General features: G+C 44.4%; 1 protein-coding gene across 28 annotated transcripts in view; it reads right to left on the minus strand.

Moving 5' to 3' along the window:
* Positions 1–27425, minus strand: part of LOC129866832 (protein-methionine sulfoxide oxidase mical3a-like) — a 121077-nt gene that overhangs the window by 15565 nt on the left and 78087 nt on the right. For 17 of the 28 annotated variants that reach the window (XM_055939771.1, XM_055939788.1, XM_055939772.1 and 14 more), the window contains 18 exons: positions 26820–26930; positions 26260–26343; positions 24310–24405; positions 23843–23908; positions 23288–23398; positions 22990–23097; positions 22392–22502; positions 20133–20240; positions 19426–19612; positions 18051–18145; positions 11653–11746; positions 7559–7754; positions 6991–7268; positions 6370–6459; positions 5473–5628; positions 2536–2610; positions 2227–2426; positions 82–2119 (listed from right to left, as the gene is read on the minus strand). In XM_055939771.1, the coding sequence (XP_055795746.1) occupies positions 82–2119; positions 2227–2426; positions 2536–2610; positions 5473–5628; positions 6370–6459; positions 6991–7268; positions 7559–7754; positions 11653–11746; positions 18051–18145; positions 19426–19612; positions 20133–20240; positions 22392–22502; positions 22990–23097; positions 23288–23398; positions 23843–23908; positions 24310–24405; positions 26260–26343; positions 26820–26930 (4204 nt within the window). Of the gene's footprint in view, positions 1–81; positions 2120–2226; positions 2427–2535; positions 2611–5472; positions 5629–6369; positions 6460–6990; positions 7269–7558; positions 7755–11652; positions 11747–13578; positions 13787–18050; positions 18146–19425; positions 19613–20132; positions 20241–22391; positions 22503–22989; positions 23098–23287; positions 23399–23842; positions 23909–24309; positions 24406–26259; positions 26344–26819; positions 26931–27425 lie in introns of those variants that run through there. The other 11 variants (XM_055939796.1, XM_055939794.1, XM_055939778.1 and 8 more) reach the window with 10 other exon arrangements.

The following is a 27425-nucleotide window of genomic DNA, read 5'->3' on the forward strand; positions in this document are numbered from 1 at the left end:
TAAACTACAGGTCATGGTAAACCATAGTAAACTGGTAAACTATAGACTCCATGACATCCTGTGTTTCTCTGTCAGTCTCACCTGACGACCTGCCGAGAGGCGACAATCGCTTCTTCCCGGAGTCGTTGGTGTTGGAGCTGGATGGCGTGCTGGGACATGACTTGTCGTCCTTATTCTTCTTCTTGTCTTTCTTGTACCCCGAGAACACCGCCTTCCACAGGGACTTGTGTTTGGGCGGCGACGGCGTCTCGTCTGTGCCATGCTTGGCGGAGAGCTGGCTTTCATTCTTGGCTTTCTTCTCCTTCTTGTTCTTGCGCGGTGAGAAAAGCGAGCTGCGCTTCTTGCTCTTGCCCCCCGAGGCGGAGCCGTCGGAGGAGACGGTCGAGCTGTCCAGACTCTTGTTACCCTGACTGCTAAAGAAACGCTCTGGTAGAGTCTCACCCTTCTTCGACTCAAGAGATTTCACTGCAGACGTCTTTGGAGAACCGGATGACTTCTTAGTACTTTTCCCGGAAGTCTCTGATGAGGCCACGTTCCACACCACTTTAGCCGCGGCGGCGGCGCCCTTGGCCGTGTCCGTCTCTCTCATCTTGTTGAGCTGCTTGGCCATGGCTTCCTTCAGAGCTTGGCTCTTGATGGACTTCTCTCTGGCTCTCATCCGTTCTTCTGCTATTTCCTTAGCCTCAGGGGAGAACTGCTGGGCCTTCTGGCTCTTCGAAACCTGCTGGTTCACAGGGAAAATGGGCTTTCCGTTTTCCATGGCCAGGGCCAGGTGCAGGGGACGCTTCTCCCTTTCCCTGTTGGGCTTGCTGCTGGGCGGAGTGTAGAACCTGTCCATGGTTGTGTCCGGCGTCCGCTCGTCGAACGTGTCCTCCACATCGTCCGCAAATGGGATCTCTGCCACACACTCCACGAATGACTTCCTCACCTCCTCCCGACGTGGTTTGCTGCTCTTCTCCCGTCTCATGACCACCAATGGAGTGACCGGAGCTGTGACCGGCGAGGTGACCGGTGAGGTGACCGGTGTTGTCCTGGGGGCTGGCTTGGGCGCAGATACTGGCATAGACACAGGGCTGAGTTGGGTCCTCGGTGCAGGCACAGGGCTGTTTGTCTTGGTGGGGGCCGCCTTGGCTGGCTCAGGTGTAGTGGGGCCATCGATCCCATTGTCCCAGGACACCTGGTGCTTCTGCTGCTGCCTGAGAGTAGCTGGCTCCTCGTTGGGCGGGGGCGGCGGGGGGCTGGAAGGCGGGGTGAGCATGGTGGAGTCGGAAGTGTGGTAGCTGTCACTGGCCGCCTGGCTGTTCTGGTTGGTGGCCGTGCTGTCGTTGAGGCCTAGGCCGGAGCTGCTGCTGAGGTCCCTCCGTTCTGAGCCATTGCTCTTGGGCTCCGCAGGGGAGATGACCTGGCCCTCCACCGTAATGTTCAGCCTGCGAATGACCGAGCGACCGGTGAAGGGAGAAGGGGAAGGCCTAAGCTCCTCCGAGAGATCCTCTGGGGTGTAGGACTTGGTCGAGGGGGAGTCCGGAGTGAGCACCTTACCCACAGTAACATGACACTTCTCTGGGGCTTTGCTGCTGCTGCTACGGTCCAGTGGGGTGAGACCCAGGCTCTTCCTGATCTCGGCACTCTTCAGCCAGAACTCCTCGATGATGTCCGTCTTCTTCACTGGAGTTTCGTCTGTGAGGTCCAGAGATTTTTGAGGCTCGGGGGTAGTCCTGTCAGAGGAGGCTGGTTTGGCCAGCGGCGTGGAGGTGATGGCAGGGACAGGCTGAGTTCTGACAGGGGAGTCCGAGCTGAGGGGTGAGGAGGGCTCGTGGCAGGGCAGCGGCTGGGCACAGATGGGAGACAGCGGGTTCCCTGTCGGGGGGCAGGAGCAGGGCGGAGAGGTGACAGGGGATTTTGGGGTGACCGTCTCAGGCAGTGGGATAGGCTGGGAGCGGATAGGGGACTGAACAGGGGAGTGAATGGGGGACGGGGCAGGGGTAGCGTATTGGGGGCTCTTGGCATTGGGAGTGTGAACTGTCCTCTGGGGTATTGTGACGTTCTCCGATGCAAAGGGATCTGGGAAAAAGTGCATGCCGGGTGATTTGACCAGGTAGGGAGGAGACGTGTGAGACATCTGGAAGACAAGCAGAGGAAGAGGAGCATTTAGCCTTTGACAAACTCATTAAATGCCAAGACCACAGAACTAATGACTAACAAGTAGATGAGGGAAACTTTTCTTACCTGTAAATCAGGCTGTGGAGTCGGTGGTTTGACTGGCAAGAGCCCAACTTCCCCATCTAACTTCACCGGACTGACACTAGTTTGTTCAATGCTATAGGCGATCCCCTGACTCTGCGACTTCTTGTCCTCTTCAGGAAGCGCATCACTGAGCTCTGACTGGTGCAGACGAGCCTCAGCCTCTGCGTCAGAGGGAATGTCCTCTGTAATAATATAGACAAGATCAGTGTTCTTAATAAGCCTTCTGTGACGCCTCAATAAAGTATAAGATACAAAATAGTAGAGATTTGCTGAATAAGTTGGTTTCAATACCCTGGTCCATCTCGGTGCCTGGCTCAAAATCACGGCTGCCCACTTCTGCTTCCGGGTCATCATCCTCACAGGGCTCTGAGGGCACAGGAGAGATAATGTTAAACAGGGGTATCAACTGAGCTTTCAGTTAGGTTCAAGCGGTCTAACGGGTCGTTCCATGTCATTTCAGAAAGTCATGACACCCACGATCAGAGATTGTTCTGAAAAGGTTTCTGCAGTTAGAAACAGATAAGATAAGCATTCCTACAACATTATTTTGTTTAAATATATGATTGCATCCAAATTGGCCATTTAAATTTATAGTTCATATAATATTCAATAAATATAGTACATAACATCCAATTTAGGCCAAACTTTTTCCTACCAATAAGAAATACATGAGGAATCTCCCCCCCCACCCCCCACTGGGAATACATTTCATAGTATTAAAAACAATACCACAAGCCGCAGCTCCATAATATTTGTCACAAATATACAGGTTTGTTGGGGTGGGATTGTCCCGGGTGTGGGGTCAGTGGGTGGTTTTCAAAATATATATATTTTTGATTACCCATGTCTTACACATTGGTAGAAAAAAGTTTGGTCCAAATAGGATGTTGGGTAGTATATTTATTGAATATTATTTGAATCCTATACATTCAAATGGCCAATTTGGTTGCAATACAATTAGTTTAATTTCTTAGAGATCAAAGTATATTTCAACAAAATAATGTAGCAGGAATGCTAATCTCATCAGTTCCTAACTACAGAAACGATTTTAGAACAACTTGAGAGGTTGGGTGTCAAATTCCTCTTTCTTGTTGCTTTTTGAAGGTGGACCAACCCTAATCTGAACCCTCTCCATGTCTGACCTCAGAGTAAAAAGATAAGAAACAAAGGGTTATTAAACAAATACTTAAGAAAATGCCTTTGGGTAGATTTGAAGCGTGAGGAACAGAAATGAGATAGAAGCAAACGAACGGGGATTATTAAGAACTATGCTATAACAACTACTACAGGCTAGGCTAAGGAGAGGTACACTTCTGGGACAAACTTTAAAAAGAGATGTGTGCTAAGATATTAACAGACACGTCATTATAACATTTAGACATAGTTGCACATTAAAAACTAAAACAAAAAGAGGAGCATATATCATGGCATGATTAGTGGTATGAGACATGCACTGATCCATTTCTACGACGCACGACGCTTGCATCAAGCAATTGCACAACCAAAACGGGTTAATGGCATTCCATGTCGAAGTGGACAAACAAAAGTATCCCTCCTCCAAAGCGTCCTTGTGACGAACGAAACCCCTCCAAAAAGCTTTAAATGGGAGTCAGCCGACCTCAGAAACATGCAACTGTTAATATCAGAGGAAAACAACTATTCCAGAGAAATGACTGCAATCTAACTGTCAACTCCACCCTCATTCATTCCCCATCTAGTGACACCATTGTGCAGGCAGAGGCAGACTACCATAGACTTGCAACAGCTCTGGTGGTGTGTGACGTGTAGCCTACAAGAGAAACTCATTCTAATGTGTTTTCAGCACAGCTTTTAGAGAGCTTTACCCTGGCTGGCCTGGCACACTGTGAATGATCTGACTCTCAACCCCAAACACATCCTGACCTCCATCAGGCTTTAACACGACCTATACCCATCCCCAGGCAGAATAAGAGTTTTTTTTTTACTTTTACCCCTTTTTCTCCCCAATTTTGTGGTATCCAATTGGTAGTTACAGTAGCTGCAACTCCCGTACGGACTCGGGAAAGGCGAAGGTCGAGAGTCATGCGTCCTCCGAAACACAACCCAACCACGCCACACTGCTTCTTGACACAATGCCCGCTTAACCCGGAAGCCAGCCGCACCGATGTGTCGGAGGAAACCCTGTGCACCTGGTGACCGTGTCAGCGTGCATTGCGCCCGGCCCACCACAGGAGTTGCTAGTGCGCGATGGGACAGCTAAACCCTCCCCTAACCCGGACGACGCTGGGCCAATTGTGTGCCGACCCATGGGTCTCCCGCAGTGGCGCCTCTTGCACTGAGATGCAGTGTCTTAGACCACCGCGCCACTCGGGAGTTCATTCTCTTACATTCTTGATGGTGCTTGCCGCTATAAATATGTGTCAAGTCTAGCAACTCGTCTCCCCTTCTACTCCTATTTGCTGTAGGTACTGTATAGTCCGATGCACAGGGAAGCGGGGTTGGGTGGTGAGTGAAGTGGTAAAGGTAGTGCAAGTGTTGGCTTCACCCCAAGAGAGATACGCTCTCCTGCGTGGCATCATTCCGGCATGCATGCTCGTGAGTGTGGGTCTGTGTGAGTGTGTGCTGCCATGCTCTAAGGAAGGCCGGTATACAGTAGCATAGAGTTACGAGCTAAAGTATATAGGGACCATCATATAGAATGAGCACATATATCGTTCTGCACTACCTCCAGACACCGACTCCAACCAGACTCGCACAGCCTCATGACGAGCGGATGTGTGGGCGGGGGCTACATTCAAAACAAACATTGGGATAGGAAATGAACGTAAAACAGACACATGGGAAAGAAACAACAGAACAAAACAAAGCCAAACTAGACAGAATTTAAAAAATGAGAAAAATAAATGAAGGAAGCCGGGGTGTGATTGTTGACCTTTGACCTGACCCACCAGTCCACCAGTCACAACCCCAGACCCCCGCAATAACAATTAGACACAACATAAAAGGCTGGACAAAAATTAGACACAGAAAATAAAGCAGGGCAATCAAAACAAATCACAGACGATTATAGACAATATGTTTGTTAATGTTGGGGTTAACAAGTTCGCTCCTCCTGGCTCAGACACACAGAAGCAGCCGATCTGATGAAAAACACTGGTCTCTTCCCTCAACCTGGAGACCCACAGCCAAGGAGCCACGGGGCCAGGTCTGGGAGTGTACCCAGGGATCAGCTCCTCTGGGCTGGGTTACCTGTGAAGGGGGACTGGGTGAGCGTGGTGGATGGCTGGGAGGCTGAGGCAGGAGGCTCCTCCTTGTCCCCCTCTGACAGTACGGAGACTCGTCTGAGATTCTTAATGCCCGTCGGATCCACAGGCTGCAGCACCTGCTGGATCTGCAGGTTTCTGGCTGTATGGCGGTGTAGGGGGTGGGTCATATATGTGGGATGGGGGTGTGTGTGGATTTGAGTTGCAGGTTGTAGAAGGGTGAGAGAGTGTAGAGGAGAGACAGTCGTTGAGGAAGTAGGGTAGGAATACAAACGGAAAGGGGAACAGACAGGACAGAACGGGAAAAGAAAAGGAGAGAGAAGGCAGAGAGGTGATTAAAGACCAGTAGGAGACAGTAGAGTTGTATATGATATACCACAACCAGGAAAGTGGACACTGCATGCACTAGCATCCTGGAACAAGAGTAGCAGCTTTACAGTAAAAGTATTACATTAGCAACAAATATATATATATATATAAAGTCTCAAGACTTTAACAATGTTTATCATCACACCACTCTCTATCATGCTAAAACTGTAATGACTAAAACTGACTCTGTACATTTTCTTAGTATTAGTCGATTAGTACAGAAGTTGAAATAAAAAAAGTTAATTTGAAAAACGTTAAAAGGGTTAGGGTAAAACAGGAAGTCATATTTCAGCTTGAAGATGTAAAACAGAGAATGAAAAATAAATCATTCTTACTCTCTCCAAAATCGTACTATATTGCAAACAAAACCAAATCAGACAACATAATAATGCAAACAAAACACTTCAGGAGAAAGCCTGGTAAAAAGAAACTAATTAATGAGAAGGTTTCTCCACTCGTAGTTATTTTGTTCAGCGTACAAACTGCAAAACTCGTCCGCAGGCAGTGGTGCTACCTTTAAATCTACAGGTATCCTCTTCGTCTTGGAGGTTCTCCAGCCATATGCCTGACTGGAGCTCCTGCTCCCACGGGCAGTACTCCCCCTCTACCAGTTGGGGGAGACATCGCCCACATAATAACCCACACACACACGGGAAACACACAAACGCATTCAGACACAGACGTCACACACACAGGAAGGGAGACACATGGTGGGAAAGAGGAGGAGAAGAAGAGGGAGGAAGAGAGATGGAGAAGATGAGGAAAACAATGACTTTACAATGACAGGTGAAAAAGGTACACTTTTCTACAAGAAGCCGATTCAGTCTGTTCTGCGCTAAATTGTCACAGAGCTGAGATGAAGACAGACTGCTCACAAACATATGAGGAGGAGGGATGAGGAAGACCTCATAGGGACAACATTGACATCCCTCTGGCTCTGACACCAGTTTACTGGAGGCTACATCTCAGAACCCACTGACTGAACACCTAGAAACAGCAGCTACATTCATAAATGTCATATCACTGCCTTCACATTGAATCAGGACAGAATATTAAGGATCGGCACACCAACAGAACATCTGAAAACCACAGACAAACTGCATAGATGTTTGTGAAACTTCAAAAAAGTGTTTACCATCAGTGGATTCCGCATCATCGTCCTCCTCCTCTTCTTCGTCATCTTCCTCCTCCACTTCTAGATCCCTAGCGATGTGACCATGTGTCTCGTCCTCTCCCTCTCCATCCTCTCCCTCAGCCCCTGGGTCGCTGTCAGTCTTCAGCTTGGCATGGAGCTCCACAGCCTCCTTCCAGGGCACTCCTCCCAGGTCTGAGGGGCTGGGGGGCTCCTGCTGCTCCTCCTCATGTTGCTCCTCTTCCTCCTGGTCCTCCTCCTCCATGTCAGACTCAGAGCTGCTGTATGAAAGCAAGAGAGGGAGGTGCAAGTTAGAGCAGGCAGGGTTGGAGTCATCATGGAAGGGGATATATACACACCAACACTTACTGGCACTGTATGTATCCAATACTAGAAAACCACTGACCATAACAATCATCACAAACGAACATGCAATATTAAAATGATCATTTAAGTATCTGCCACGCTTTGTGTATATTACTATATATAGGCCTATGTTAAATTGCTGAGATTCAACAGTTGCTGCCACGGGTCACCCCATGCAGAGTTGACTGTTCCTCTGTGGTCTCACCTGGAGCCCAGGTCTGCGTGCGCGTCCTTGTCCAACACACTGCTTAGATTGTGTTCGGCCAGCGTCTCCTCTGGCACCTCCTCTAGGTCCTCCTCCCGCTGCAGAGACAGACGGTAGTTCTCCAGCTCGATGCGCTCCGGCGTGCCCCGCAGACGCTTAGCCAGGCTGGGCTCCTGCAGCCCGTTCACCTCCGGGACTGAGGTGGACCGCGGAGGGGCAAGGGCGGAGGGGGAGAGAATACAGACAGGCAACTGAGAAATCATAGGTAGCATGGTCGAGGAGAGGAGCTGGAGGGATACAGCAGCGCAACAGCCATGCAAGGCTGTAGACACTAGGCAGGCTCAGATTTCATTCAAACTGGGGCTATGCTCCTCTGCAACTTCTCTCAAGGTTTGCACTAAACCATCGGACCAATATAATGTGCCTACTGTATAACAACGTGCTAGCTACCAGAAACCACATCTCTTCCATAATCACGTTTCCAACCATGTTTCTTCCATGACTATAGTTGAGCACGGATTTATTGTGGCTCATTTTCTATCAACTGATTTGTGTCACGTTTGAGACATTTTTGTTTTGTTTATATACACATTTCTTTTGGATTCTAGGAAAAACAGACAAAAACACAGCCATTCTAATAATTTATTGCATGTTTGTTTCCTACAGTGTCTCACAAATCCAATATATATAGTGTATATTATTTATACTTTATAGAATTATATAATATAACATTCTATATGCAACAGGGTAAAGGTTGGTACTACTTTGCCTGTTTCCCATCCTAGGAAGCAACTCTTAAAGCTGACAGACACTGAAAGTCTAAATTTGAGGTGAGATTATACAATAGCACAGATGCGGTAAAGATGTCAATGGAACACAGGACACTGACGCCGTCACTGAGGCACATTCAACAAACCTGATATAACAAAGTGGATATTCGTCAAATCCATAATGATTTCTACACCGAGTGTACCAAACATTAAGGACACATGCTTTTTCCATGGCAGACCAGGTGAAAGCTATGATCCCTTATTGAGGTCTCTTGTTAAATCCACTTCAAAATCAGTATAGATGAAGGGGAGGAGACAGGTTAAAGAAGGATTTTAATGCCATGAGACAATTGGAGACATGGATTGTGTATGTGTGCCATTCAGAGGGGGAATGGGCAAGACAAAATATTTAAGTGCCTTTGAACGGGATATGGTAGTAGCTGCCAGGCGCACAGGTTTGTATCAAGAACTGCAACGCTGCTGGGTTTTCCCACACTCAATAGTTTCCGTATGTATCAAGTGTGACGACCCTCCCACTCTGTCAAATTCTTTCCCGTTGCTCTTGTTTTCCTTAATAGGATGTTGATGGGCGGAGCCGGGAGAGTCGTCAGCCAAATGGGACACACTCGGGTGTCCCAGGATAAAAGCACCTCTTCCCCCATTCATTGAGGAGACTCTCTCCATGCAGACACTGATAGATTTTGGTTGTGGAATTTTTGTTTGTTTGCGTTGGCACCTTTCAACACCCCCCATTATCACATTCATACACACAACCACTCACTTACACTACTGATTACTGACTACACACACCATTGTTAATTGTATTTAGTTTACTTTAGTTAATAAATATGTTTTGTTATTCCTTATCTCCACGTTGTCTCTATTTTTGTTTCGAACTTTGAGCCGGTTCGTGACACAAGAATGGTCCATCACCCAAAGGACATCCAGCCAACTTGACACCACTGTGGGAAGCATTGGAGTCAACATGGGCCAGAATCCATGTGGAACGCTTTTGACACCAGAGTACATGCACCTGATGAATTGAGGCCCTTCTGAGGGCAAAAGGGGAGGGTGCAACTCATTATTAGGAAGGTGTTCTTAATGTTTTGTACACTCAGTGTATATTGTAAAAGGCTCCCAATGTGGTTACTGAAGTCAGATTTGGATATATTTGGCTATTTTCACTGCATAACATTTATAAGTGACCGCTAAATGCTAACTCCCGTTCGTATGAGCTAGTAGCATAGCTAGCATACAGAACTCGGTCGCGGTTAGTCAAAGTAGTTTAACTGTAATGCAGGTGATAAGTAATGACATTAACATATATTGACATCCATACAAGCATTAAACTCCTATTTTTACCTCAAAATATTGTGAAATACACAGTCAGTATAAACAACAGCCTAAATGACGGCTAATTCTGCTGGTGAGCAATGAGAGGATTCGGGATCTCTAGCCCACGCATTCCCAATGCGTAAAAATGGTTTGGGTTATGTTCCATTTACCTTTTTACTGCATCTACAGGGCACAGCAACCCTTAGAAATGTGTTCTTTAACATTCTAAATGTAGCTTATAAGTTAAGGGAGTGAGAAACTTACCAGCAGACAATGTGTTGTAAGCAATGACCTTACGCAACACTGTGTGGTAAGGTAGTGAGTGTGATATTTGATTTGTTTTTATGAGCTGGTGCTAGTGGTGACAGTTCATGTCAGATGAGTGAAATTGAACAATGCAGAACTCTAGTATCACAGGGGGAGCATTTAGAGGGCAATTACACTGTCTACATCATGAGACGGATAGATTCTTGAGCCAATTCATCTTATTCCACTAACCTCTAAAGACTATAAAAGAAATGATAGGGATTCCCAAAGGTCAGCATGTGTTACGAGATGATCAAGGTCATTTCCATTATCAGGAAATATATGTAATGTCTGCAGCCTGCCTATATCTTATATAATATATCTTAGTTCCAAGTATAAATGTGCTAGTAGTTGGGGGATGAAAGCCTTATATTTACCTTAATTATAATACTGGCCTAGTAGGCCTACAGATGACCTATTAAAGTAATCTAAGATACAAACTTCCCACTTCCCATCATTCGCCTGACATTAGATATATATGAAGCGCCACGTTTCAGCTATTACATCTATGACCCCACAGTACATGCAAGAGAAATGTAACATTTAGGAAAAGCAGTAGAGGTGTTCGTATGCAAAGAGAGAAGGTGGGAATGCAGGAGGACAGACAGGACAGCCACTGACGGTACGGTCAGAGAGGAGAGGAAGGGTGGATCTCACAAGGGGCCAATCACAAGCACTGTTTCAAGCACTAGCTTTTGGCTTCGGGCTGCTCTGATAGGAGGGTGAAAAGGTAAAGCTTACAGAGAACCAATCACAAGCACTGTTACAGGCACGCTCTAGTCAGCAGGTCAAAAAGGAGAAGGTAAAGCTAAGAAAGGCACAGGCCACTACAGGTTACAAATCACAAGTTTAGCCATCGATTAAAGCACAGGCAGGCAAAAGAGCACACTCAACTTATTTCTTGAGTAATATAACATGTTTAATATCATAAATAAATGTAGATAAATAACACATGTACATAACTGCAGGTTACAATTCAACAGGTTACTGTTAAATTACTAATAACCTGTTAAATTACTATAAGTCAGTGAGAAAAGGTAACTTGAGTATAATGGTCTTAAAAACCACAGAAGCAAACAGCGAAGGCTCATCATTTTGCCTGACTGTTATTTTAATTTCCAGGCCGAGAAATGAAGAAGAAGAAGATGGACCATTTGTTTCAAATCTAGCTCCCGGCCGGGCTACTTTACTAGCCAAAATCAATCTCAAATTGGATGCGAATGAGAGGGTATGCTGCATCTTCAAGAAATAAATAACACCAAACACACAGAATCACAAGATTTACATCAACAGGACAGCAAGTCAACAAGCTATATGAAAGACGGATAGAGGATGCTTAGATCTATACAGTTTCACTCAGAGTCATTAGTTGGTGAAGTGAAGTCAGAGGTCATAGGGAGACAGGATATGTTATACAAAGCATTGTGGGTACTGTAGTACATCATGCTACAGGTCATGCTAGGAGATTGAGCAGGGCGTTGAGGGTGAAACAGCAGAGGAGGTAGATACAGTAGGTACAAAGGAATGGCGAGTCGAGGGGGTTTAGCGCCACCTGGTGGCAGGTCCAGGACAGGGTCCGGCGGAGGGTGCGCAGGGGACCCTCCCCCCTCCCCCGGGCCAGCGGGGCCAAGCGGGGCAGTGGCACCACAGCTAGAGGTGAGGAAAGCGGGGTAGTGGGGGTACCTGAGGACCGGCGCTCGGTGGGGGAAGGGGATGCCATCGCCCCCCTCCCAGGGGAGTCCACGGTGACCGCCGCGGGCAAGGACCCCTGGTTGTCCTGGAGACGAGACAGAAGTGGAGGGGAGGAGGGGGTCAATACACATCCTACACTTCCTGATTATCCTACGAAACAGATCCAGTGTGTGTGTGAGAGGTTGGGAAATGCACTGCTCCTCCATCATTGAGAGGGATAAATTCACAGAGCTGGAGAGAGACATGGTGGAGCTCAGAGAGCTAGTCCACACAATACAAACAGAATAAACCCACAAAACAGACCACAAAGCTTTTGCTATCTCATCCTGGAATATACAAGGTCTGAGGTCATCTGCCTTTGGCCTAAAGAGCAGGAACCAGCAAAAACGGGTCACAACACCTGCAGCTCCGTCCTCACGCTGGATATGTACATAGTCAATGGTAGGCTTTGAGGGGACTCCTATGGTAGGTACACATATAGCTCATCTCTTGGCAGCAGTAGACTACTTTATCACTGACCTCAACCCAGTCTCCCAGAGCGTTCAGTCAGCCCACTGACACTCCTATCAGACAACAGCAAAATCACACTCTACTTGAACAGAGCTTTGCTCAATCATGAGGCATCAAAGCCAAAGGAACTGAATAACATTTAAAAAATGCTATAGATGGAAGGAGAGTAGTGTGGAAATCTAACAAAAAAACTATTGGGCAACGACAAATTCAATCCCTTCTAGACAATTTCCTGGACAAAATGTTTCACTGTAATAGTGAAGGTGTAAAGCTGGCAGTAGAAAACCTAAACAGTCTATTTTACCTCTCAGCTTCCCTATCAAATATAAAAACTTCACACAGAAAATTGAAGAAAATTAACAACAATGACAAATGGTTTGATGAAGAATGCAAAAACCTAAGAAAAGAATTGAGAAACCTGTCCAACCAAAAACATAGAGACCAGAACACCGGAGTCTACGCCTTCAGTAAATCACTAAAACATCACAGAAATACACTACGGAAAAAGAAGGAACAGCACGTCAGAAATCAGCTCAATGTAATTGAAGAATCCATAGACTAACCACTTTCTGGGAAAATTGGAAAACACTAAACAAAGAACAACAGGAAGAATTATCTATCCAAAATGGAGATGTTTGGGTAAACCACTTCTCCAATCTTTTTGGCTCTATAACAAAGAACAAACAGCAAAAACATATACATGAACAAATACAAATCTTAGAAACAACAATTAAAGACTACCAGAACCCACTGGATTCTCCAATTACCTTGAATGAACTACAGGATAAAATAAAAACCCTCCAACCCAAAAAGGCCTGTGGTGTTGATGGTATCCTCAATGAAATGATCAAATATACAGACAACAAATTCCAATTGGCTATAATAAAACTCTTTAACATCATCCTTAGCTCTGGCATCTTCCCCAATATTTGGAACCAAGGACTGATCACCCCAATCCACAAAAGTGGAGACCAATTTGACCCCAATAACTACCGTGAGATATGCGTCAACAGCAACCTTGGGAAAATCCTCTGCATTATCATTAACAGCAGACTCATACATTTCCTCAGTGAAAACGATGTACTGAGCAAATGTCAAATTGTCTTCTTACCAAGTTATTGTACGACAGACTTTTTTGCTTTAAAAAAAAACTTGGACTCAATATGGCAGGAGGGTCTGCTATACAAATTGATGGAAAGCGGTGTTGGGGGAAAAACATACAACATTATAAAATCAATGTACACAAACAACAAGTGTGCAGTTAAAATAGGCAAAAAACACAAATTTCTTCCCACAGGGCAGTGGGGTGAGACAGGGACGCAGCTTAAGCCCCACCCTCTTCAACATATATATATAAACGAATTGGCTTGGGCACTAAAACAGTCTGCAGCACCTCACCTTACTAGAATCTGAAGTCAAATGTCTACTGTTTGATGATGATCCGGTGCTTCTGTCACCAACCAAGGAGGGCCTACAGCAGCACCTAGATCTTCTGCACAGATTCTGCCAGACCTGGGCCCTGGTAGTAAATCTCAGTAAGACCAAAATAATGGTGTTCCAAAAAAGGTCCAGTCGCCAGGACCACAAATACAAATTCCATCTAGACACCGTTGCCCTAGAACACACAAAAAAAACTATAAATAACTTGGCCTAAACATCAGCACTACACGTAACTTCCACAAAGCTGTGAACGATCTGAGAGACAAGGCAAGAAGGGCATTCTAATTCTGCAAAAATATCCTCCGTATACAACGTTAAACACCAAATAATGCACGCTGAGCAGAATTAGGCCGATACCCGCTAATTATCAAAATCCAGAAAAGAGCTGTTAACTTCTTATGGCTGCAGGGGCAGTATTGAGTAGCTTGGATGAAAGGCGCACAGAGGTGCCCATAGTAAACTGCCTGCTCCTCAGTCCCAGTTGCTCATATATGCATTTGTTATTCGTATTGGATCGAAAACACTCTGAAGTTTCTAAAACCGTTTGAATTATATCTGTGAGTATAACAGAACTCATATGGCATTTTTTCTGCGGTGGCAGATTTTCAACCAAGCTCTTATTGAAATTACAGCGAGATATTGATGAGTTTTCACTTCCTACGGCTTCCACTAGATGTCAACAGTCAATAGAACTTTGTCGGATGACTCTAATGTGAAGGGGGGCCGAAGGAGACAGGAGTTAGTTAGGTCTGCCACGAGCTGACCATGCTTTAACATGTGCGTTCACATGAGGAGGACCTCCGTTCCACCGCTCTTCTGAAGTCAATCTAATTCTCCGGTTGGAACGTTATTCAAGATGTATGTTAACAACATTCTAAAGATTGATTCAGTACATCGTTTGACATGTTTCTACTGACTGTTACGGAACTTTTAGACATTTCGTCACGTTATAGTGGACTTTGGAATTGTTATAGTGGACTTTGGAATTGTTTACCAAAAGCGCTAACCAAAGTAGCTAATTGGAGATAAATAACGGACATTATCGAACAAATCAAGCATTTATTGTGGACCTGGGATTCCTAGGACTGCATTCTGATGAAGTTCATCAAAGGTAAGGAAACATTTATCATGTATTTTCTGGTTTCTGTTGACCCCAAAATGGCGGCTAATTTGGTTATTGTTCTGAGCTCCGTCTCAAATTATTGCATGATTTGCTTTTTTTGAAATCTGACACAGCGGTTGCATTAACCTGTTGAGGATGGGGGCGCTGTTGAGACTATTTATGCTAATCGTGTAATTTTTGAAACGGCTTCCCACAAAATCCTTGATCGTACAATATGCATATTATTATTATTATTGGATAGAAAACAGTCTATAGTTTCTATAGGAGTTGACATTTTGTCTCTAAGTGGAACAGAGCCCATTCTACAGCAATTTCCCTGACATGGAGTCAGATTTCAGAAATTTTGGCCACTGTTCTGGAGTCAGTTAAAAGGGCACTGTTATTGCTATGACTATACGGACACTGCTTACGTCTTCCCCTGGATGCCTTTACGTGATGACGATTTGAATGGGGTCGATTGCGCGTTCACAGGCCCTATAAATAAAAAAACCCTGTAGGTAGGAGCTCCTTTGCAGCTGCGTAATGCGCGTGGAGGACATCGACCTGCTATTTTTCCAAGCGTTAGTTTAGCCTGTTATATTTTTCCGGGTCATGTTTTTACTCGTTATAGGAGTTAAAAACATCATAAGGTAGTTAATTTAAAGCGTTTTATAGCAATTTATATCCGTTTAGTGCGATTTTGGGACATTTATTTCTTTAACGCTGTGAATAGCTGGGCACGCTCCCAGTTCATCCCGAACGCAGTTGGCATTTCCACATGGCAAGAGGACAGCTTTCCACCAAAAGACGATTACTCCCAAGAAAGGACCCTTTGCCCAAGATACTGATGGAAGAACAGCTCAAAGTAGGACATTTTTATTTTGATAAATCGTGTTTCTGTCGAAAAATTTTAGTGGCTTAGGACGCCATGTTTTTTGACGTAGCTTCGCTTGGCGCAAACTGTATTGAAAAGTAAGGATAAATTAAAAAATGTAATTCCGCAATTGTATTAAGAATTAAATTGTCTATCAATCGATGTCCACCCTATATTTTTTAGTCACGTTTATGAGTATTTATGTATAAGAGTAGATCACTGTCTAAGTGGCGCAAGGACATTTTCTGACCAGCTGAGCTACATTTCACATTGTCTAACCATGATTTTGGTGGCTAAATATAAACATTTTCGATCAAACTCTATATGGATTGTGTAATATGATGTTACAGGAGTGTCATCTGAAGAATTCTGAGAAGGTTAGTGAAAAAATTTATATATTTTGGCGATGTTGACGTTATCGCTCACTTTGGCTAGAATCAATGCTGGGCTGCTATGTGCTATGTGCTATGCTAATATAACGATTTATTGTGTTTTCGCTGTAAGACACTTAGAAAATCTGAAATATTGTCTGTATTCACAGGATCTGTGTCTTTCGATTCGTGTATGCTGTGTATTTTTACGAAATGTTTGATGATTAGTAAGTAGGTAAACACGTTGCTCTAAGTAGTTTTTCTATTCCATTTGTGACGGTGGGTGCAATTGTAACCTATGCCATCTACCTGAAATATGCACTTTTTTCTAACAAAACCTATCCCATACCATAAATATGTTATCAGACTGTCATCTAATGAGTTTTTTTCTTGGTTAGGGGCTATAAATATCTTAGTTTAGCCGAATTGGTGATAGCTACTGGTGTTGGTGGACAAATAAAAGATGGTGGATTATGCTAATGTGTTTTTAGGTAATAGATGTACATCTTTACATATTGTGTCTTCCCTGTAAAACATTTTAAAAAATCGGACATGTTGACTGGATTCACAAGATCTGTGTCTTTCATTAGCTGTATTGGACTTTAATGTGTGAAAGTTAAATATTTTAAAAAAATATTTTTTTTGAATTTCGCGGCACTGGTTTTTCAGTGGGGGTGGGGGGGGAGTGCCGCTAGCGGCACACTCATCCTAGACAGGTTAAGGAGAGGTATATCTATAATTCCATGTAACTTGTATTATCATCTACATGTATGATGAGTATTTCTGTTGAAACGATGTGGCTATGCAAAATCACTTGATGTTTTTGGAACTAGTGAATGTAACGCGCCAATGTAAACTCAGGTTTTTTGTTATAAATATGAACTTCATCAAAAAAAACATGCATGTATTGTGTAACATGAAGTCCTATTAGTGTCATCTGATGAAGATAATCAAAGGTTAGTGATTCATTTTATCTCTATTTCTGCTTTTTCTCACTGCTATCTTTCGCTGGAAAAATGGCTGTGCTTATTGTGGTTTGGTGGTGACCTAACATAATCGTTTGTAGTGCTTTCGCTGAAAAGCATATTTGAAATCGGACACTTTAGTGGGATTAACAACAATATTACCTTTAAAATGATATAAGACACATGTATGTTTGAGGAATTTTAATTATGAGATTGTTTGAATTTGGCGCCCTGCGGTTTCACTGGCTGTTGTCATATCGATCCCGGTAGCGGGATGCAGCCATAAGAAGTAACATTTTACAACCACCTAAAAGGAAGGGATTCCCAAACCTTACATAACAAAGCCATCGCCTACAGAAATGAACCTGGAGAAGAGTCCCCTAAGCAAGCTGGTCCTGGGGCTCTGTTCACAAACACAAACAGACCCCACAGAGACCCAGGACAGCAACACAATTAGACCCAACAAAATCATGAGAAAACAAAAAGATAATTCTTTCCAATGTGTCAAGTAATTAACAAAAAAACAGCAAACTAGAATGCTATTTGGCACTAAACAGAGTGTATAAATGTATGTCCATTTTAGAGACACATATTTCCCTCAGATTACACAGATCCACAAAGAATTTGAGAACAAACCCGATTTTGATAAACTCCCATATCTATTGGGCGAAATACCAGTGTGCCATCACAGCAGCAAGATGTGTGACCTGTTGCCACAAGAAAAGGGCAACCAATGAAGAACAAACACCATTGTAAATACCACCAATATTTATGTTTATTTATTTTCCCTTTTGTACTTTAACCATTTGTACATCGTTACAACACTAAATATACAAAATATGACATTTGTAATGTCTTTATTATTTTGGAACTTCTATGAGTGTAATGTTTACTGTTCATTTGTATTGTTTAGTTCACTTTTGTACATTATCTATTTCACTTGCTTTGGCAATGTTAACATATGTTTCCCATGTCAATAAAGCCCCTTGAATTGAATTGAGAGAGAGAGGGTGAGGGTGAGAGAGGGTGAGAGAGAGGGTGCGTGATAGAGAGGGTGAGAGAATGAGTGTGTGTGTGTGTGTGTGTGTGTGTGGGGGGGGGGGGGGGGGGGGATGGGTCAGTAGTACCTTAGCATTGAGCAGAGCAGGGATCGGTGCCGGCCTCTTCCTCTGAGCCTGACCAGACGAGCGGTAACAGTAGTGGGGCTTGCAGTAAAACTTCCCTGTAGGAGAGGAGACAGAAACAGAGAAGTACTAAACCAGTGCAAAACAAACATCTTTTGCAAATCAGACTGCATTAACCTCATCTGACTGTTGCATACTCGTCAGTACCGTGAAAGCCTGTGTGTGTGTGAGAGAATGCTGTACATAGAAAGACAACATTTTGTCCTCACTCAGTTCCTACTGGACATTCTGGAGTCTGCTCTACCAGTGGGATGACTGGGATCACAAACTAAAACTGGGAGAAACAGCCACTCTTGTCATTGCGAACAATTTGCTACTTGTTCCATGAGCACAAGAGAGGCCTTGTGACACTCAGAGAGAGAAGATGAATAAATCATGCAGCAGATGCTATGAGGACAATATGATGATGACTACTGTAACCACAAAGACAAAGCTTGGCATAGCATGTGTGTGTGTCTATGAGTGAACACAGTATCTTCATCATGTAACAGGTTCCTTTGAGTCTAAATTGATCGTATTGTGTGTCAGAAATGTCTGTGCCCTGTTTGAATTTAGTCAAAACAAAGTGATTGTGTCATTCAGTGGGATGTTTCTGTGAACATATCAACAGTGTATGCAAGTTGTATCTATTCACATGTACACTCAGTGTACAAAACATTAGCAACACCTTCCTAATATTTAATTGCACCCCCTTTTGCCCTCAGAACAGCCTCAATTCATCGGGGCATGGACTCTACAAGGTGACGAAATCTTTCCACAGGGATGCTGGCCCATGTTGACTCCAATGCTTCCCACAGTTGTGTCAAGTTGGCTGAATGTCCTTTGGGTGGTGGACCATTCTTGATACACAGAGGAAACTGTTGAGTGTGAACAAACCAGCAGTGTTGCAGTTCTTGACACAGTCAAACCGGTGCACCTGGCACCTACTAAAATACCCCGTTCAAAGGCAGTTCAATCTTGCCCATTCACCCTCGAATGGCACACATATACAATCCATGTCTCAAATTGTCTCGAGGCTTAAAAATCCTTCTTTAACTCGTCTCCTCCCCTTCATCTACACTGATTCAAAGTGGATTTAACAAGTGACATCAATAAGGGATTATAGCTTTCAGCTGTATTCACCTGGTCTGTCATGGAAAGAGCATGTTTCCTTAATGTTTTGTACACTCAGTGTACATTTGTATTAGTCTGATCCCAGAACTGTTTTTATGATGTTACCATCTCCTACATTCGTTCAAACATATCTGTACTGAACGAAAAGCACAGTACACATAGTAACCACAACACGTGGCTTAAAGTAGGGTCTTCCTCCACGTACCGTCCTCCACATCGAAGGCGTAGGACGAAAGGCGTAGTGTGGTGCCGCAGTAGTCACACTTGAAGCAGCTACGGTGGAAGAACTTGCCCTCGGCACTCAGCCGCTCCATCACGTACACACGCTTCCGGCAGAAGAAGCACACGTCACTGCCCCCGATGTTCTGGGGGAACTCCTTCCTCAGGGAACCCTGTAAGGGTGAGAGGAGACAGTATTAGGGGCTGGGGAGAGGTAAAGAGAGATGAGGAGAGAGGGAAGCCATTTTCCTGAAGCCCCCGGCTTCACAACTAAGTGGGAAAAATCTAACTGATAGAGAGTTAGGGGATATGGGATCAAATGTTCCATTGATATCAAACCATTCACAACTTAGTAGATTATGGCTGTGAATTCGCCACTCTGACATGTTTTAAATATTTTTTTTTAACACCAGGCAAAACATTTTCAGAAACACCTGAGATTATAGCACATTGGATACCACCACAAAATGTCACAATGCTTAAGTGTGGTCAAATGTTCCACACACACAGAACACTGATCAGAGTTCATAAGACACACACACACACACACAATTACAATCCGTCTCTAGAACTAGAAGGAAGTCCTAGTTACACTCATCATCACCAAACACCACATTTACGTTCCCTAGCTGGAGTCACTTCACTCTTGGATCTACAACATGCCTAGTGTCCTACGATGCCATTGGCTCTCACCAATTCCCTCTTGTCAAGTAAGGGCTTAGGTTCCTCTTGAGGTTGAAGCTGATTGGCTATCTGCTCGGCCAATAAGCTCACTTCCCCTGTGTACATCTTTAAATATCTCTATCGAAGGCAGAGAGAGAGAGAAAGGACAGTAGGATGAGAAAGACAAAGAGAGGAAAAAGAAAGACATGCCAAGATAAAGGGATACTTCGGGACTTTCGCAATGAGGTCCTTTATCTACTTCCCCAGAGATCAATGAACTCGTGGATACCATTTTTATGTCTTGGCATGCATTATGAAGTATGTTGCTAACTGCGCAATTGCTAACTAGCGTTTGTGCAATGACTGGACGTCTATGGTATCTCCTAGCATGCTAGACGATACCATAGACTTCCAGTCATTATGCTAAGGCTAGTTAGCAATTGCGATAGTTAGCAACTTCCTTCAAACTGCATGCCAAGACATAAAAATGGTATCCACGAGTTCATTGATCTCTGGGGAAGTAGATAAAGGGCCTCATTGCCAACATCCCGAAGTATCCCTTTACAATGAGAGAAAAGACATGCAAAGGAATGTGAGCAAAACCAAATGGCAGAGTAGAAGGAGTTGTATGAGGAAGAGGGGTAAACTATGATGGGAGGTGAGGTAGTACACTATGTAAGGCACTAAAGGGCACTGGAAAAAAATATTCAACTGATCATGAGAGGGAAACTAAGCCATGTTTGGTTGATCGGCCCACCAGCCCCACCCAATGAACTGCCTCGAATGAGTGTTTTCAACAGAAGAGAAATACGTGCAAACCAACTGCATACAACTCTTGAACCCTCATTGGCTCATTGTCTGACAGAAAGCCTATTTGATTTGAACCAATAGAACACATGTGATGTATACACACCATTACTTTAAATGAGGAGCGAAAGCTGTTGACTGGCTCTGTGAGGCTGAGTGTTATCCTGGACTTTGACTGTGGCTATATGCACTTACACCCATATACACATGCACACAGGCACGCACGCACGCACACACAAACACACACAGTCAGATGTATGGTGTTAATGTTTCCTGCGCTACCCTTTGGCTAATAAAACAAAAAAGATAATTGGTCACCGTGGACACAGGAAGTTAGGATCAACTGTGTACATTCAAAAGATCAGAGATTCACTGTAATATCTCAAACGCGCTTCAGCTGTAACCCTAAAAAATGGCCAGGATTAGATCAACAAAGATCCCAAAATAACAGTTATCCTGCAGAGAGACAGAATCGAGGTCAGTTAGCACAGCGTAAGCCATAGAAAAGAGATTGAAATATTTGAAAGTATGGCTGATTTACCGTAAATATACCATACTGTATTATAGTGGCACATCTCTGGGGCATGATTACACCAGCCCAGTTGGAACAGAACAGGGCTTATCAACATGAGGATCAAATTCAACTGTATTGAGGCCAAAACATCAGGCAAGGACTCCCCTAAGCACAGAGACCACAGAACTGCAATGCAGGCCACACCTAAGGGACTACTTACAGCAATCTATTGGAACATAAATCAAATCATATGGCTTTGACTACAGCACATTCTCTTCCACATTTCAGTGTCATCACACTTTTCACCACAGCAATCTGAGTAGTATCTTTGACTAAAACGGCAGGATGCGTTTGTACATCCATACATAATATGAACCACTTCTGTATGCAGTGTGAACTTGCTTGTTAGGACACACATTGGAGATCAGTTCAATTACATATCACACGCCAGGCAGTGAGTTATTTGGCCCATCTCCAAGAGCCAGTGAGTATTAGGGTGATCTCAACTGTCAATCTTCCCAGAAGGGAGGGGCTACCGGTCTCAGAGTTTCAGGGGAGGAGAGGGGGCTCTCTGGGTTCTGGCTGTGGGACAGGTGCCCCTTTTGTATACAGAAATGCAAGGGTTTTTTCGTGGACTCCGGGGGGGAAAAGAGGGAAGAGAAAGGACAGTTATGGCAGGATGACTTGGTTAGAGAAAAGAGAAATTAGGAAAGATGTAAAAGAAGCTGATATGAAAATCCCTCATATTCCAATTCTACAGAACAGTAATGACCGATACTGAGCAAATAGTATGACTAATCGAAACCTAAGTGTTTTTTATTGATCAGTTTATCACTCCATCTGACATTCATGATATATTGTAAAGTAACTAAAGAGATCAGAGACGAGGCCGGTTCCTTGGTAGTCGTAAAGTCCTCGACTTGGAACTTGGACTCGGGGCTATCGAGCGGTGGTGTACTGTGTATCACCTGTGGATTTGCCAGCTTGCCTTGAAACTGCGAGGCTAGCTGCTCAGCCCTCTCCTGTACACTAAGGACACGTAGCGACATTTGGCCATCAGAGCGCAGCGGTTCTATCTCCTGCAGAATAAGGCATTATTAGATTACAAAAGAATGGAAAGGCAGAGTTTAGACATGCACTGGTATTTTTAGTGCTGTTCTACAAAACATCCCATGCTCCACAAAGACCCTGACTTTATTTAGCCTTTATTTAACCAGGAAAGACCGTTGAGGTTTGGGTTAGTGGTTGTAGTGATTTTTACGTGACAGGTTTGCCTGACCTATGCATACTAACAAGGATGTCACGACTGCTGCACCTTCACATCCCTTATCAACTATTTTTCATTCATCTCCATTTGCCATGCAGTAGAAACACAGGGGCAAATTCAGCCTAGGTCAACTTAGGAGGTTAGCAGTCAGAGAAATGTTACAATGCAGCATGCTGTATAATTCTAATCGAGCCTATCTATGGAAATCACTGTAAAGGTGTTCGTGTTTCCAGGAAGCAGAGATGTGTTAGTGCCAGCTCCACATTGCGGGTCTTTAGTCCCCAGGCAGGAGAGGATACCTGTCCAAGAGCTTCAGGGGGGGAGAGGAGGCTTTGTGTGTTCTGGCTGAGGGTTCTGGCTGACAGGTGCCGCTGTTCAATAAAGAAACGCGAAGGCTTTTTCTTAAGCTCCAGGAGAAAGGGAGAGGACAGAGAAATGGGACCGTTTAGAGAAGGCAACAGGAATGACAATGATGAAGTGTACTGGAGTAAACCAACACTAAAGACACAAACTATTCAAAAATGCAATACATCTAGTAGGCCTATCACTTACAAATAACGGATTCACTGATTCTAGACAGCACGGTTTGGTATTCACCTTTGGTTTCTCGGGTTTACCCTTAAACTTAGCAACTAGCCACGCAGACCTCTCCTGAATGCTAGGGATGTGAATAGGCTCTGGCTTCTCAAGCTGCACGGGTTCCCATTTCTGCAGAGCAAACCAAGGTAAGCTTTGTGTGTGTTTACAGTCTCGGTTTGTCCCAAAACCCGATGACACTGGTTTGATGCAGTTAGCTGGTATGGTTGGCCTAAAACCCTATGAAAGGCTATGAAATATGAGACCACTAACAACAAAGGGCAGACATATCATGTATTCATACTGTATATGAGTTAGCATGGAAGCACTGCTATGGTATAAGAGAACAAACAACAACCGTGCCCAAATGAAACTAGCCCTGAAATGGCAGAAGTCATCACCTGCTTACCCTTTGATTGATGTTCGTCCCAAACATTATAGTCTGCCCACAACAATTCCTTCCGTTCTCCCCCACACAATCCGCAGAGACACCCAGTCACACACACACTGTCTGGGTTGTTAGTTCCCCAAAGATTAGTACTGATTACAGCAGGCCCATGCAACCATGGTTGTTACCCGGTGAGCCTGAGGTGTCTGGTCCTGTGTGGTCCCTTCCTCCTCCAAACCTTCTCTATCACAGTGCTTAAGGACACACACACACACAGAGAGAGAGACCGACACGTCAATACTGACCACTGAGAGCTAGGACCATGTTTCTCCGATCTAGGCCTTCATAAGCAAACCGCAGCATGGTATGGCAACAAGGCCCCAATCTACACACTGGTCAGCCACAACATAAGCAAACCCTCTTAAAGTTAACAAAAAGCAACCCACTGACGAGAAGAATGTAAACTAAGACTAGATAGTTTATTTGAGTTAGATTGGAAGTTCTCTAAGAGGGAGGGGAGGAAGAGTCGAGCTTTCTACTTTGACAGCACATTTGGAGAACTTATACAAAGGTAAGACCGGAGAGGACAGGTATTGGATCGACAAGGAAGAGGACAGGGGAGTATGTCTGGTCTGGTAGGGCACAGACTGGTCACCTGTGAGTGAAGAGAGAGCGAGGAGGTGGAGGAAAGCAGAATGGTTCTCTTAGGGCAGCTCCGTGAGCCCGAACACCACTCTGTACCGCTTCTTGGCTTGAGTGAGGAGAGGAGGACAGGCCGTCACTTGCTGGTGTCACCGACGTCCACCATTTAACACTCACACAAAATCGATACCATATTACCTCATCCGAATTCACTTTTGAAGTCAACACAAACATTTACATTTTAATATCAATTGAACTCATGATTCACATCCACTTTGCTAAAACAATCCTTTGCTACGGGGCTAAGGCTAGATAGTTTATTTTAGTTAGATTGGAAGTTCTCTAAGAACACCCACACACTCATTCACATTACTACCACGGGCATTCTACTACACTAAACACTCACGCCAACACTGTTGAACGACACACCAGGACACACACAGCGCACAAAGACCACCCACTGGATGTATGTGGAAAATGATGGCGAATAAACCACATTTCCCAACTCTAGTTAGAATACAGTTAGCAAGCATGAGAGAAATCTGCAAGTCCCCCCCCCCCCCCCCCTTCAACAGCCACAAAAACCTTGTGGATGAATGGGAAAAAGAGGGTTGGGGGAAAATATTTATTTTTTAAATTGCATGATGAGGAAAGCATGAAATACTGTGGAGAGCGAGAGTATACTTATGTGAGTCTAAAGAGCTACTAAAACAGGAGTACTAATCCCTGAAAATTAGTGTGTGAGATGGAAATGTGGTATTGGAAAGTTCTCACTGTTCACTCAGTCTAGATGTTAAAGGTAAACTTAGCGAAATGACTTTGCCACGAGCAGCACCGCAGATATTGAGATGAACGAGATGCAAGACATCATACACGTATTCCTATGGAAAACTACCGATGGAGCATGAAGCCGGAAGTATTTGAATTTGAAGCGCCATATTGCTGAATGAGGCTGAATGGCACACCAACAACAAAAAACGCTATGGATCATGGTGAAAGTGGCCCTAACTAGCAAAGGACCATGGTCAATGTCGTTTTCATCCTGCCTGAGAGACACATGCAAAGAGTGTGAATGAACCTCCTCGTAGCCTGAACCTCCATGTAGCCTGCCGGCCTGTGATTGGTCTGTCAGAATATAGTCAGAATAGATCCGCATTTAATTAAATATCTCAATTTATAGCAAACTTTTAAATAATTCACTGTGGGGATCGAACTTGATCATAATAAACACATTTTAGAGCCCAAAACAGCAGTCTAAAAATTACTTGTTTGGCCGTTCGGACGATCGCAATTTTCATAGGCTTTCTAGGGCAGACCTGGGCTTTTGGCACCGTTAGGTTTCTACGCAGTAGCCGACCTGCAGGGCTTGTGACTTCACACTCCAGACCGGAAACTGGGGGCCTGGTTCACAGTGTGGTAGGCAGGGCACCAAAACAGCAGAGAAGTTGAGCCTCGTGCCTCAACACTCTTAGTTGTTGCGGAAACTGATCCACTATGCTGTTTACTTTCTGCATCATAATCGCTGAGTCTACCTTTAATGGCTTAATGGTGTGTTAATTAATATTTCCACAAAAAAATCTATATTTTTTAATTTTTTAATTGACTATATCCAGCAAATTAACTGAGGATTAGTTTTCAGGGGTCAATCAAGCACAGCTCTGAACTAGCCATGTGGCTCAAACTATTAGACTCTGCATCTATAAGTTAAAAAGAACTACACAGAAACGACAAAGAAGCTACCTAAGCAACCTTAGCTAACTAAGCTACATCTTTGATTATTAGCACAATTAAGCTAACTGAGCTCAGCTTAAGTGAAAGCATGTTTGTCTGTGAAAGCATGTTTGTCTATGAAGGCATAAGATGCTAGGCTAGCTAGTAGCTAGCACTGATAGCATGGTTAGCTGGAGAGGGGAGATGGCCTACTAGGCAGGGACTACTACAGCGTCAGCCAGGCCAGCAGTACCTGCTCCCCTCTGATAGGTAGGGTCTGACACTTGACCTTCTCCTTATAGCGGAAGCTGAGCTGCTCCTGCTGCTGGGTGCGTTTCTGAGACAATACGGAGGGAGTCCGAGAGGGGATAAGGGAAAGGGATGATCCACACGAGACAAGAGAAAACAGGGGAGAGAGATCGGGACAGGGAGATGGAGAAGAAGATGGAGAGGGATAATCCACACGGGACAAGAGAAAACATGACGTCACACACCGTCTGGGCCAAAAAGTCAACGGACGGCACCTGCTTATTCTGGCAACACACACAAAACTATCAGATCCAGAAGTTTTAGAACACGTACTCTGACCTTTTCTTGTTGTTGTCATTAACAAAATCGAAACTACTGGTTTCATCACTCCAAAGTCTACAGAAAACAAGACGTGCTATATGTCTATGATCAATAACAGTTAGTAAGCTACAATCTGGACACAAAGCTATACTTCTGTCAAACACAGCAGAGGCAAGGTTGCTTAGGGACATCCAGGGGTTAGACTAGGATCTAGGGGAGGGGGGAGAGGCGTCCACTCTTTACCTGTCTCCATGCAGGGACCGGAGCTAGGCGGACAGGCTCCCTGGGGGGGCCCAGGGAGGCAGGGGGAGGGGGCAGCGCCAGGACGACACCCAAACTGGGCAGAGAATCCCCCTTTGACCAGTGGAAGATGAGTGGAAGATGAGTGACAGCCAAAGTGGTCAATAACAGACCGGGACACGGTGAGCAATATCCCCATGAGTCACGGTCATGATCCATGATGGGAGGAGAGGAGATGTTGGAAGAGAGGAAAAATAGAGAGGGAAGTGAATCATGAGACATGCTGGTTGGAAAAAATGTAACTGGGAGAAAAAAAACTAAGGAAATGGAGTTTGTCATAAGAATAGCGTGTTGCCTATGTGTAACATAATATGACATGCATGATTATTGTACCAGCTGGACCTATAATGGCTTATAATTGACTACAGAATTAAGAACTGTAATATGGACACTGTAGCAAATATTATCAGTATTTCATGCAAAGAGCAGAAGGGTCAAAGATGGGGTGAAAAAGTGAAGCCCACTGGCTGGAAACACCCACACACAGGCTCATCTTTCAGCCATTCTGGTGCGACAGACACAATTCAATTCAACACAGCAGCAGCAGAA

The sequence above is a fragment of the Salvelinus fontinalis genome, chromosome 12, assembly GCF_029448725.1.
Source record: "Salvelinus fontinalis isolate EN_2023a chromosome 12, ASM2944872v1, whole genome shotgun sequence".
In the NCBI taxonomy this organism is placed as follows: Eukaryota; Metazoa; Chordata; class Actinopteri; order Salmoniformes; family Salmonidae; genus Salvelinus; species Salvelinus fontinalis.